Genomic DNA, 13,689 nt, shown 5'->3' with positions numbered 1-13,689 from the left:
AATCGTCACTATCAATTTGCAACACTTTTTTTTCGATCCCCATAATTAATTTGCGAGAATTATTTTGCGACGGTCGAGACCTCCATTACTCTAAACTTAATTCTTTTTATAATCAATTTTTATTTAAAAATTGCGGCAGTTTAAAACCTCTACAATTTTATTTTTTAAAAAATTTTAGTTGGACCCATCAATTTTCAATAACAAATTATAAACTCTAATTTTAGCTCAAATTTAATTATTCCTTTAGGCATAATCCACAATCCAATATTTATTTAATTCATATATCATTGACACAACATGACTAATTAAATATTGTAATTCATAATCATCTCAAAAATACATTGAACATTAAACTTCAAAATTAAATTTTCAACATTAACATTTTCAAACTCTAAATTTTCAATATTAACTAGTATCTTCGAATTCCAAAATCAAATTTAAACACAAAACCTTCAATATTCTAAGATTCGCCCCAACCACACAATTACATCATCATAAATGAATTTTCAAGACAATTTGCAACGAAATTAATGACTGTCATTAGGATCACTATCATCACGTGGTCTTCTTGCATCCATGGACGAAATGAGTCCACTAGCCCATCACTTGGCTACATAAAATGCAAAGTATAAAAATCAATCAGATAAACTTTCAATCCTTATTATATTTATATCTATGTACAACTAAAAAACATTATGATAAATATAAATAGATCAATCACAAGTTCACATTTTCAAGTCACTACACTTAATAATTTTCAAATAACTTAATAATTTTCAAATAACTTATTCACTAACACACATTTAAAGTCACTACACTCAAACCATTTTCAAATAACTAATTGACATTTCAAGTCACTGTACTTAACCATTTTGAAGTAACTACACTTAACCATTTTCAAGTCACTAGTACACATTTCAAGTCACTACACTTAACCATTTTTAAATAACTAGTAGACATTTCAAGTCACAACACTTAACCATTTTCAAATAACTAATTCACATTGCAAGTCACTACACTTAACCATTTTCAAATAACTAATTCACTTTGCAAGTCACTACACTTAACTATTTTCAAATAATTAATTCACATTTCAAGTCACTATGCTTAACCATTTTTAAGTAACTACTTCACATTTCAAATAACTATACTTAATCATTTTCAAGTCACTACACTTAATCATTCATTTCAAGTCACTATACTTAACCACTTTCAAGTACCTAATTCACATTTAAAGTAACTACACTTAACTATTTTCAAGTCACTAGCTCACTATTTCAAGTAACTACACATAACTGTTTTCAAGTCACAAGTTTGCAATTTCAAGTAACTATACTTAATCATTTTAAAGTCTGTACACTTAATAATTTTCAAATAACTTATTCACATTTCAAGTCACTACACTCAAACCATGTTCAAATAGCTAATTAACATTTAAAGTCACTACACTCAAACCATGTTCAAATAGCTAATTAACATTTCAAATCACTATACTTAACCATTTTCAAAACACTACACTTAACCATTTTCAACTCTGTAATTCACATTTCAAGTGACTAAACCTAACCATGTTCAAGTCATGAATCCACATTTCAAGTGTCAACACCAAATCAATTTCAAGTCATGAATTCACATTTTCAAGTGATTACACTTTACTAATTTTAAAACACAAGTTCACCTTTCAAGTCGCTAATCCACTTCTCAAGTGACTACACTTGATCATTTTAAAGTCACTAGTACACATTTCAAAACACTATACTTGACCATTTTCAACTCTCTAATTCACATTTCAAGTGACTAAACTTAATCATTGTTATGGCTACTTGACCCCAGATTTAAGACTCAAAAACTGGACAAGAGCAACTCCAAGCAAAGAAGATTGAAGTTCTTTTATCTAGCATGGTATATGTCCAAAGACTGCATCTTTACAACATATACATGATAATCAGTTGAACCTTTGATTAATCAACTTCTTTTTTCTTTCTTTATTGACTGACCTCCTCCTTTCTTGCTCCATGTTACTTCCAAAGTTGTAGAAGTACTCAATTTCCTTTAATACCCTTAAATATTAAATTTTATTAACATAATTCTGCCAATATCTTTGAACCTGCAATTTTCTTAACAAAATTCTTCCGTACAAGAAACAAATCGAAAATTGCTTAGACTGTTGAACTGCACTAAAACATACACATCACCCAGGCAATTGACACATGCAATCCCATGTTTTGGAAACTGATAACCCAAGTACTATGTAAAAGGGATAATCATCATCACACGATGAAGTCCATTCAACTCTAACACACATTTGTTACAAATTTGGAAATACCTGAGTATGAGATCGTTTCAAAGTGTAAGACATACCACTAGCTTACGGCATGCTAATTCTCTATAATTGGCAATTATGATCTAAATTAACAGAAAACCTGCTCGTCCCCCTTGTTTAAGTTAGAAATTACAGAAAATTAACCAACAATTTTTCATGAAATCAAAATCCGAATCTCCCAACGGGAAAAAAGTACACAACTTTAGGAATAATCAGATCCCAAACAATCCATAGCTAAATTTTACTACCAACAAGTTTTTTGCTTACTTATAAAACAAAACAGTACCAATTAAATTTAATTAATTTAAAAAATTGCCAAACGAACTAACCAAGGTGAAATTGATATCCACATTGAAGCTTAGCCCAGGATCAATCCCCATTATTGGTTACATCTTTAAGACAAATCGAACACGAAACCACCGATGCCTTATCTTCTCCACCAACACCATCTCCTTCTCCATCGCCATCATCCGTAAGATACACATCGCGGTGGTAGTTGAACAGCTGTTCACGATGGTGGTCCCGTCGGTGACAAACGGCAGCGATATTTGATTGTCCGCTATCGGCGGTCAGTTTATGTGTGTGTGGGGGGGGGGGGGGGGGGTGGGGGAAGGGTCGAAAAAGGGGGGGGTGTAGAGAGAGTGTAGTGAAGGATCGACCGATTCTTTTGCCAAAAGTAAGGGATTAGGATTTTCTTCTTGGTTTAAAAGGAAAGAGGGATAGAGTTTCATCCAGCCGTTAGATTAATTGATCAATGATTGAGATCTAAAGATTAAAAATTTGGTCTAAATTTGAATGAAAATTGAAATTGAGTCCAATTAAATATAGTTTGACCTAGAATTATAATAAATTGGATTAAAATAGGCTAAAATTATTATAAATTGACAAAATCAGGTTAGGAAATAAATAGATTAAAAAAATTAACTATACTTGATATCAAAATAATACGTAAAAAATATTAATGTTAAAAATTATTAAATTTTAATAAAATAGCAGTCTTAAAAGAGTATCGAGAGGTCAAAATTGGATATCAATGATCAAAATGAGCACACACTGTACAATTATTGTTGTCCAGTGTTAAGAGTTCACTTAAGAGCTTTATACGTATAAACTGCTACTTCATGAACTTAATACCAAGGGTAGTATGAGAAAATATAAAAAATACCTTACAAATATATCAAGGCTACTATTTAAATATAATAATAAATTCCTAGTAATGATAAATTAAAAAATATTATAAAATTATTATTCTTGCTAATAAATTACGTATGTCACATAGAAAATATTATATAAAAATTATAAATAAATTGAGCATAATAATAATAATCAATCAATCAATCAAGGTGACATCTTTTGATTGTTTTCTCTATGAGATTTCGAGAAAATAAATACAAACAACTAATCTGATTTAGTCTCACAAATTGGGATCTGTAGAGGGTACAGTGTACGCATACCTTACTGTTAAGGTAATAGGTTGTTTTCAATAGACCCACGGTTAAAAAAAAATAGTCTGGACCTGTCCAATTTCAAGAAAAAAAATAGTGAAAATTGATTTAATATTGATCGTTGATCAAATATGATGAACGGTTGAGACTAGAACTGAGGAGATGAGTTAAATTGAAATTAGAAATTGGGTTTATAAAGATTGAAATGGGATTTTGATTGAGTCAAATTAAACTCAATTGACACAAATTGAGTATAAAATGGCTAGAGTTTAAATAAATTAGAAAAATTGAATTGAATTAGGTTGATATTTAATAAATATAGTAACTATATAAAATAATATTAAAAATAAATAAAATTATTATTTTTAAATTAATTATAAATAAATTATGTAAATAAAATTAATGATGTCAATCACATAATAATGTCTATGCATTTCGTATACTACAAACAATTTTTGATTAATTAATTTTTGAACACGATATTATATATATAGTAATACAACGTATTAATCTGATGAATTATTGGTTAATTAGCTTCATTATTATAACTTCAATAGTGTATTAATACCTCGATCATACGATATGTTAACGTATTATTCAAAATATTTGGATATATAGATTCACTACATGAGAGATACGTATATATACATACAATCATACACACACACATATATATATTTGATTGACCAATGTATTCAATATATAATTGAATACATTTAATTTTTTTAAATATAAAAATTATTTATCTAATAGTAAATTGAAAATATCAAATATCGACGAACAACGTCATATTTATAACGTTAATTTTTATTTATTTTTAACAAAAGCGACACTGTCCGTCACTTTTTATAAAAATACATAAAAATAAAAATAATTAAAAATTACAACGGATAGCGTCGCTTTTCTAAATTAATATTTTAAAAATTAAAAATTATAGGGATGTTGTCCGTCGATTTTAATAAAAATAAAAATTAAATTTAAAATAGACGGACAACGTCACTTTTTAAAAAATTATTAGTATTATTTTTAAATAAATAACGACGCTATCCGTCGCATTTATTAAAAAAATATAAATTATTTGTCAATTAGTTGGCACAATAATCCGCAAAAAAGCAACGAATATTAAGACGTTGGCCGTCGATTTAAATAAAAAATAAATAAAAATTAAAATTAAACTAAAAAAAGCATCAGACAGCGTCGCTTTTGTCGTTGCTTTTTAAAAGCGACACAATTCGTCGCATTTTTATGCGTCGATTTTTGGCTTTTTTTTAGTAGTGGTTCTGGGGAAAAATAGCGAGGCATATTTTGGGGGCAAAAAATATTAAATATTTTTTTAAGTAAAAAGGAGCCAAGTTTAGGTGCTTTTTTTTTCAAAGGATAGAAGGGGTTTATAATCCCGCAAATATATTCGATGATTATCAGGGTTAAAAACCCTCGCAAATTTATAAATTTTAGCTGCTAAATTTTTAACCTTTGCAATTTATATAATTTTACGGGGGTTAAAATAACCTCGCAAAAAATATCCGCAATTAAACACGTTTTTTATAGTGTTAATGATTGTAATAGAATAGGTGGTCCAAGGTCAAAATTTTAAAAATGCTGGTGTTAAGTTTATTTAATAAATTCTTATTATATTTTATTTGATATGTATTTTCATGGTCTATTCCAATATAAGGTCGTCAATTATATTTTGATAATTATTTTTCCCCCTTTTTCCAATCGAAATTTTAAAGTATGAATCGGTATATATAAATTATTGTAGGTCACACACCTTCACAAATGTGTAGATTTTAGTAAGTTTTTATTGATATTAATTTTTGAAAACTTTTTTCAATTTAGCCAATTGTTACATAAGCTATTAAATTGTAAAAGTAGTAAATATTTTAAAATTCAATCAAGACCCCACTTAATTAAATGTAAACGCCTAATTTCTTTTGATCAAACAAAGATTTTGCGCCGTTTAGGTGTTTATATATTTCTTTCAAATCTAAATTAAATATTTTGATTTTATCCTATTTTTAATAAATTTATTATAAAAGATTTGGAAACTATAATAACTGATTTTGTGTGATCGCATCGTTATTTTTTTTTTTTGCTTATTATTTAATAATCATATTCTTATCCTTTATCATTTTTTTTAGTAAGTTTTCTGCTCCATATTATACTCTTTTTTTTATAGGTTTATCATTCAAATTGTTGATTTGTGACATTATATAACAATGAAAACGATAGAGTATTACACTATATAACACAATATGATACATTATGAAATAATATGTAAGAATTTCTAAGGATAAAAAAGCTTTGTGAATAAAAGTTCATTCCAAGTATCTTGAAGGCCAGGCAAACACCAATGAACACAATCAGCATAGCTAAATGGATTTGCTAGTTGCTCTTGTGTTAATTTAGTCCATTGCTTCTTGTAAATTGTTGTATGTGCATCTTTTCTATAACTTGATAGTTGTGTAATGTTGAGAAATGTAATTGGCTCTTTTGATTTTCCAAATTCTTTTGCAATAACTTGCATTATACTTTTTTGACTATCTGATCCCCAGTAATTTGGATCCTCTATCATTTTTGTTTCATTGTAACAATTCTTGTTTGATTCACCTCCCCATTCTATGCTCCTGAAAAAAAAAAAAGAAGAAATTGAATCTCCTATTTTATTTTCCAATGGAAAATGCAATGGCTACAACAACAACAAACCCAGTGTATTCCCACTTAGTGGGGTTTGGGGGGGTAAGATGTACGCAGTCCATACCTCTACCTCTGATGAAGTAGAAAGGCTGTTTCCGAAAGACCCCCGGCTCAAGGCACAAGATATCACACAAACACATAGTACAGCACAGAAGCAGATGACATAACATAAATACGGCACCCATAAAGAATATAAAACAGCGGATAGCAGAGGAAAGCACACAGATTCGTAATAAGCATGGAACACTGAATACGGAATCATAACGGGAATAAAAATAAAAAAAATAAAAAAAACCCCACCAAGTAATTCCCTACACTAGCGACCCAATCTGGCCCTACTCTTCTGCCGTAATTCGCGTCTTCCAGACCTTCCTATCTAGGGTCATGTCCTCGGTGAGCTGTAACTGTTCCATGTCCCGCCTAATCACCTCACCCCAGTACTTCTTCGGCCTACCCCTACCCCGCCTAAAACCATCCAACGCTAGCCTCTCACACCTACGGACCGGGGCATCCATGCCCCTCCTCTTCACGTGTCCGAACCATCTCAATCGTGCTTCCCGCATATATGTGTATATATCATTTTCGATGTGTTCTTATAGGGAGGGGAAACAGAAAAGGTATGCCTTTTAATTTGTTGTAATTTGTTTGTCTTAGTTTGAATCAATACTAAACATAAGAAAATGAAGAAATTTTTTGAACTATGTGATTTTAAATATAATCCAATGATTGTTTTTTTTTCTTTATATTATGCAAAACAGACAAAACAGGATTGGATTTCCCTTCATAAGTACGGAGGGTTATAAAAATATATCTTTTGTTAAAAAAAGGCTAAAAAAAAAGGAAAGATGGATAAATTGAAACGGTGGGAGTAATTATTTTACTCACTTTTGATGCGTAGGTGACATGCTAGTGAAGAAAACTCTGGTTTTCTTTGGATCCATATTCCTTTTAATCCATCTCAACATACTCTTCATTGCCATGCCATATGCCTCCTCTGTGGATACCTCCACTATATCTTTCTCTTCATCATCAAAAGACCCTTGCCTGCATAAAATTTCATTTTATATACTTTCCAAACAAGTAAAAAAATAGCGCTAAATTCAGAATTCAAATATTGTAAATTCTACATTAAAAGAGTGTGTCTTGAGATTACATTCGACTCTAAGGAGGTTCACCCAAACTCCTTTTGTCAGATCATTACAATGCATATAAGGTCAAACTTATTTTTGATGTATATATCCAATCATAACCTCCCTATAACCACCTCTCTAGACCTATTATTGATAACCTTAGAGATCCCTTTTCTGTAAAGATTGTTATTATTATAAAAAAAGAAGATAGTTGTTATAGAGGAGTAATTTTACAAAAAAAAAAACAAAACAAAAAATACTATTATAAATGTGGTTGTTGTTATAGGTACAAAACTGTTATAGAGAAATCTAAACGTGTATATTTGATGTTAAATCCCCTCAACTTCTTTAATTGTTTATTTATTTATATTTTTATGATTTATAGGGAAAATTCTGACTCAACCATTCATCGTTATAATAACTACTATAATAAGTAGCAAAGAGGCAAGGAAATTACAAAATATGAAAACGGGGTCCCCTCATCCACCAAAGGTAAGTGTTGAACACAATTATATCAGCCCCTTTCCAATAATTCCCATGTATGTTTATTGAACCTTTTCGAACAACTCTTTCTTCAATCCTATGTTTTACTGCATCATCAGAATTTGATTCCAGCAGAAATGGTGCCCAATAAAACTCAATTGTTGCATTATAATCCTGGAAAAAACAAACAGGTAAACAACATAAATTTCATTATAAGAGCTAATTACTACGTACTTCTCCCATATATTTCAATATTACATAATATTCCATTAAAACTTGAGGCTAAAACATTGTGTAGTCGCGATACATGGTTAGTCGCGGATACATTGTAGACAAATAACCCTCCAAATACATGTTAAGGTGTCCAGATATATGTTTAAGGTGTCCGAATACATGGTTTGGTTTCAAACACATGCATGTATCCTCATGTATCTGAGGAGTTACTACGTATATCAGCATGTATCTAAGGGTTACAACATGTATCCGCATATTTAGGGTTATCGTGGGATATTATGTAATTAATTTAAAGCAGTGAGAGAACAGGTAAATATGATAAGAATGTTTTGGAATTTATGTAATTTATCCTATTAATCTAAAGATAAACCAAGTTATCTTTGTAAACATAAAATCAATGTACTAATTAAAAAAAAGGCTAGAAATGATCACCTTAATCGTGAAAATGTCGAAATTACCATCAGTTTTCATGAATTTAGCATTCTCAGGAATGAGTCTATGGACAAGACAAACCATAGAAACATATTGTCCTCTGTTTAAGGAATCGCCCACGAATAACATCTTTTTCCCTCGAAGCGTTTCCAGCATTAGTGTTGCATTGAAACTGCAATGTTACGTTAGCACAGGCGTTACGATAATATTTAACCTCAAAAGCTAGTTCATACGTTCAATATTTTAGTTGTTGTTATTACATGGGGTGATTGAAGCTTTCTTATGACAGAAAAATACACACTAATTTACTCCTTATTCTAAGTTTAAAAATTTCATTTTTTGAGAATGTATTAGTGGAATGAAACATTGGGGTATAAAATCTACTAATCAAAAGATTAAATATGTTAGTCGAATATCACAAGTAATAAAATTGATCATAGAACTCAAATTAGCTTCAAAATTATGCGCTCAGAATCTAATATACCTGTTCAAATTTTGTACGTTTTCTCATAGTTCTGTTAAACATGCATGCAGTTCAAAGTTACATTGATCGTTGGACTAATGGATTTATAATATAATTCGCTATTTAGAGTTCGTTTGGCTTATTTTCACTGACAATATAAAATAATTTTACCTCGGAAGAGAGCAACCATGAGGTTGCCATCTCCAATGTTGATAGTCTTTGTCTGGCCTGCCATGTTCTTGACAAGTCAATTGTGGTTGTATGTAAGGACATTCTGATTCTTCATATAAAGGCCTTTGCTCATCCCAAACCCATCTCCCATTGAATACATCACATCCTTCCTTTCTCTCTCCTATGGCAAATGGTAACTTCTTGTTCTTTTCTACCAATATGAATTCAAAAAAAAATATCGTTAATCAGTGGTGAAATCGTGAATATCGTGTAAGGTGTTCAAGATTTAATGTAATATTAGTATCTACAAGAAGGAAAAGCTTTAACTTATATAAGCAATATTATTTTCTATAATACACAATAATTTGGCCGGCCCCATGACTTTGGTCACACTTCACGAGTTCGAACTTTTCTACATACAAAAGTGGGTGATTTACAAGAATAGCCGTGGAGTGGATGGCCTAGAACTTTTATCCTCGCTTGCTTTATGAGCAAAATTTCAAGTTTAACAAGTTTTGACTTTTGATCATGAATGTTCGCCGTAAGCGGGGAACCAAAAGTACGGCAACCACTTCCAAGGTCATTGGGTATAATTTCCTGTACAAAAAGTCTGGTATTTAACTAGATAAATGTAGAGGGGTAGGGAGCCTATTATCCAAAAGAAAAAACATTCTCAATCCAAAAAAAAAAATCATCCTCAAATTAAACATATCATAATTTTTTGACGAAGAGTGTTCAACTGACTAGCCTTCAATCTGCATAGCTACGTCATTGCAGTCATACTCATGATATTGATCCCACTGACTCTAGATTCTAGATCCGACTCTGCCGCAATAAAGGATAATAATTTTGAAGTTTGGTGTGAGAGAATTTTATTTTTCGTTTTGATTGAGTTGTTATTTTCTCATGTTTGCAGCAAACAAACCACAATGTACAATAATCAAATTAAAAAAAAAGTAGTTTGTCTGGACAATCACAAATGACAAAATCTTCCACAGAAAAATGCAAATTCATGAGAAGTACTCACTGATATTTCTTGAGATAGAATTTTGTTGTTGGCTGGAAATTCTGGGATCAAGCTGACCAAAAATGCAATTGAATTCTTCACTATACAGAATAATGACAAGAATAATGAAAGGTAATAATATTAAGAGAAAATAAGAAAGATGATTGTTTCTGAGAAGTGAAGAGAAAAAATGAGAAGAAGATGAAGGTGGTTTCATTTTTTTAGTTGTGTTATTTTCTTGGTTAGGTAGGGAAAGCCATCTTCTCAAAGTTTATGTTGGCTTGAATATAAATACAGGTATTTATGATTTTTTCTTTGTAATCCCCTCTCTAATTTCCTCTATCCCTATTTTCTTTTTTAAAATAAGTTGTTACTTGTCTTATTGTTGTTGTTACATTAGGTTTGAATAATTAGGAGTAATATATAAACTTGTCATTGCCCCAAAAGAGTCGTTATATTTGTATGCAAGAAACCTAGTGGTTGTGGTTAAACCAAATTGGTAGATGCAATTTAACGCTTTGACTATATGTATGTGTTTCTTCTAAACAAAGCAACAACAATAGCTTTCCTGATTTTGATTATGGCTTAATAGATGATTGTCAAAAGGCAATGATCGATCAACTTAGCTTCATAACGAAATAGGGGTGGACATTTCAGTAAGTGGCCAATTAAAAGTTCAAAGAGAATCAATTTCTAAGGTCATTGGGTGTAATTTCCTATTAAAAAATGTCTGATATTTAACTAGAGAAGAGTAAAGGATGAGGGGGCTATTCTCGAAAAGAAAAAACATTCTCACACACACACAAAATCATTCTCAAAATAACACATATATATAGTAGGAGTACAATTTTCTGGTAAAGAGTGTTTAACTCATGATCACCCTTCATTCTACATGAGTCCGGAGCTAAAAGAGATAGTTTTTTAAGCTTAGGAGTTAAAATAAACCGTCTTTTTTTAATACAAAAAAAATGAACTGTTTGTTCAAAATGAGTAAACTGCCACTAACACCGTTGGCAAACATTTGTTGGGGGAAAAATATTAATTGGGTTTACCCAAAAATAAACAAACCACATTTTCATATCTCTTTTTAATAATTTGCTCATTTGTGAGGAAACTAGTTTTATTTGTGCAAAATATGATTCTTTCACTGAGAGATTCGATTGCTAATTGATTAAGCATCACACTGTTAATATTCCTGAAAAGATTCTTATTTATGTGAATGTTTTGTCACTTCAATTTTTTTTAGAAATGATACGATTTTTTCACTAATATGTATTATTATTCATCCTATTTTTTAGAAATTTAATATCCTTTTAGGCTAGAACAAATATGCATGTTGTTGGAGTACGTAGATGTATCTCAAATTGCAACAAAATTACATATTTGAAAATATGTTGTGATTATTCAAAAATGGTGTATGTTAAAAAAAGTATATATCTGTACAGAAGTTATCAATCAATTAGACCAATAATTCAATCCCAAGCTAAAATGAATATAATCAATTAGACCAAAAAATGAGAAGGATAGTAGAAATTCTTTTTACTATTGCATTGATATTGTTTGTCAAAAGGAGTTCTTTCACAGAATTTTGGTGTAGATCTTTTCCTTTCCCAATCAATAGAAAATTGGGAAAGGGTCAAATTTGTCCCTCTTTTGAAAAATTAACTAAATATTATTAGTCATATTTTGAAATTAAATTTACATTTATTGTCATACTTTGTGGTTAAATTTATAACACGTATTTATTAATGAAAAGATTGTACCATTTCTAAAAAATTAAAGTGACAAAACGTTCACAATAAAAGTAGTTTGCTCACAATTGAACAAATCATTACAGAAAGATTTATGAAAATATGGTTTGTCCATATTTGGGCAAACTTAATATTTTCTTTTCCTCAACAAACGTTTGTAGATGGTGTTAGTTATAGTTTGTCCATTTTTGGACAACTGTCCGTGTATTACATAAAGAAAAGATATCATTTGTTTTGATTCCTAGACCTAAAAAATTATCCCTTTTAGCTCCGGACACCAATCTACATAGCTATGTCATTATAGTCATACTCGTATTGAACCCACTGAACTCTTGATCATAGATCCATTTGTACCTTAATAAGCGAAATAATTTGAACTGAAGTTTAGCATGAGAGGTTTTTATTTTTTGTTTTGATTGTGTTGATGCTTCCAATAGCATAGGAGATTGGAGTACCACAGACAAGCATAACATCATTTGAACATAAAGTCTCAGGGTTTCTTTGATCCTACTCGGTCCTCTTTTCTATTTTCTTCCTTACAGTTTGTTATGTTCTCGTGTTTGGAGCAAACAAACAAAAGAAAATAAATAAACCCCACTCCACCCCCAAAAAAGAGTGCAATTTAATTAGAATTACTCACTAATATTTCTTCAGATGGAATTTTGTTGTTGGCTGGAAACTCTGGGATCAAGCCGGCTAAAAATATAATTGAATTTTTCAAATAATAATAATAATAATAAAAATTGAACTTTGTTATTTTTCCTTTTGTTTGGTAGTGAAAGTCATCTACTTAGTATTCATGTGGGCTATAATATAAATACAAGTAAATTATAAGTCAGGTATAGAAAGAGTTGAAGTAGATTAATTAATTCTATTTCCAGATAATTGAATAATTAGTTGTTTTGAAATTATTTGTTTGTAATCTAGTTATCATTGTTTCTTTTCGGCATGGGTTTCTCCACTATTGTATTTGTTTTATATACTTGCTTTTTGTTATGCTTTATTTGAGCCAATGATTTATACGAAGGTATGAATAAGATTGCGTGCATACCCTTCCCTAGACCTGCTTATGAGATTTCACCGAATATACTTACCATTTTGTAATCTAAATCCTTTAACCCAGTAAAAATGAATTTTTAAAACCCTTTTTTGACATGACATCCTATCACGACCTGAACGAGGGTTTGGCCGTGACTGGTATCTCAAGTCCACTATCGACCGGAGACCACCCCCATCGCCTAACCCGATGAGTGCAAAAATGTAACGCCCTGAGAGTAAATCCTGGGCGTCAACGGAGCTTACGATCCCGTGGGATCATAAGTTAACCCATGAGCTGGTACCTGCTATGAGCACTGAGTAAAACTGATAAACAACATATGCGATAATTATCTAAAAATGCCATAATGTTTTAGTATTTGAAAACAATACTAAATCATAGTTGTAAACGTCTGAAAATGTACTGGTAATATTGATAAAACAACTGATAATAACAACATAAAACTGACCAACTGTTTGTACTAGTCTGAAAGCCTCTAAACTAACTTACTGTGGAGT

At 30.5% G+C, this 13,689-nt stretch overlaps 1 protein-coding gene and 1 long non-coding RNA gene across 2 annotated transcripts; both read right to left on the bottom strand.

Moving 5' to 3' along the window:
- Positions 1-372: 372 nt before the first annotated feature.
- Positions 373-3,004, bottom strand: LOC124898988. Its single transcript, XR_007056128.1, has 2 exons — positions 2,653-3,004; positions 373-610 (listed from the first exon to the last, which is right to left on the bottom strand). It is a non-coding gene; the product is annotated as an uncharacterized LOC124898988 (long non-coding RNA).
- A 2,954-nt stretch (positions 3,005-5,958) lies between these two features.
- Positions 5,959-10,774, bottom strand: LOC107871126 (protein trichome birefringence-like 33). Its single transcript, XM_047413336.1, has 6 exons — positions 10,406-10,774; positions 9,379-9,589; positions 8,745-8,916; positions 8,053-8,252; positions 7,351-7,509; positions 5,959-6,395 (listed from the first exon to the last, which is right to left on the bottom strand). The coding sequence occupies exons 1-6, from the start codon at positions 10,599-10,601 to the stop codon at positions 6,056-6,058; spliced, it is 1,278 nt and encodes a 425-aa protein (XP_047269292.1). The 5' UTR covers positions 10,602-10,774; the 3' UTR covers positions 5,959-6,055.
- Between the last annotated feature and the right edge of the window lie 2,915 nt (positions 10,775-13,689).

The sequence above is a fragment of the Capsicum annuum genome, chromosome 5 (genome assembly GCF_002878395.1).
Source record: "Capsicum annuum cultivar UCD-10X-F1 chromosome 5, UCD10Xv1.1, whole genome shotgun sequence".
Taxonomy (NCBI): domain Eukaryota; kingdom Viridiplantae; phylum Streptophyta; class Magnoliopsida; order Solanales; family Solanaceae; genus Capsicum; species Capsicum annuum.
Note: the sequence above shows the minus strand (reverse complement) of the source record. Positions and strands in the feature narration are given on the sequence as shown.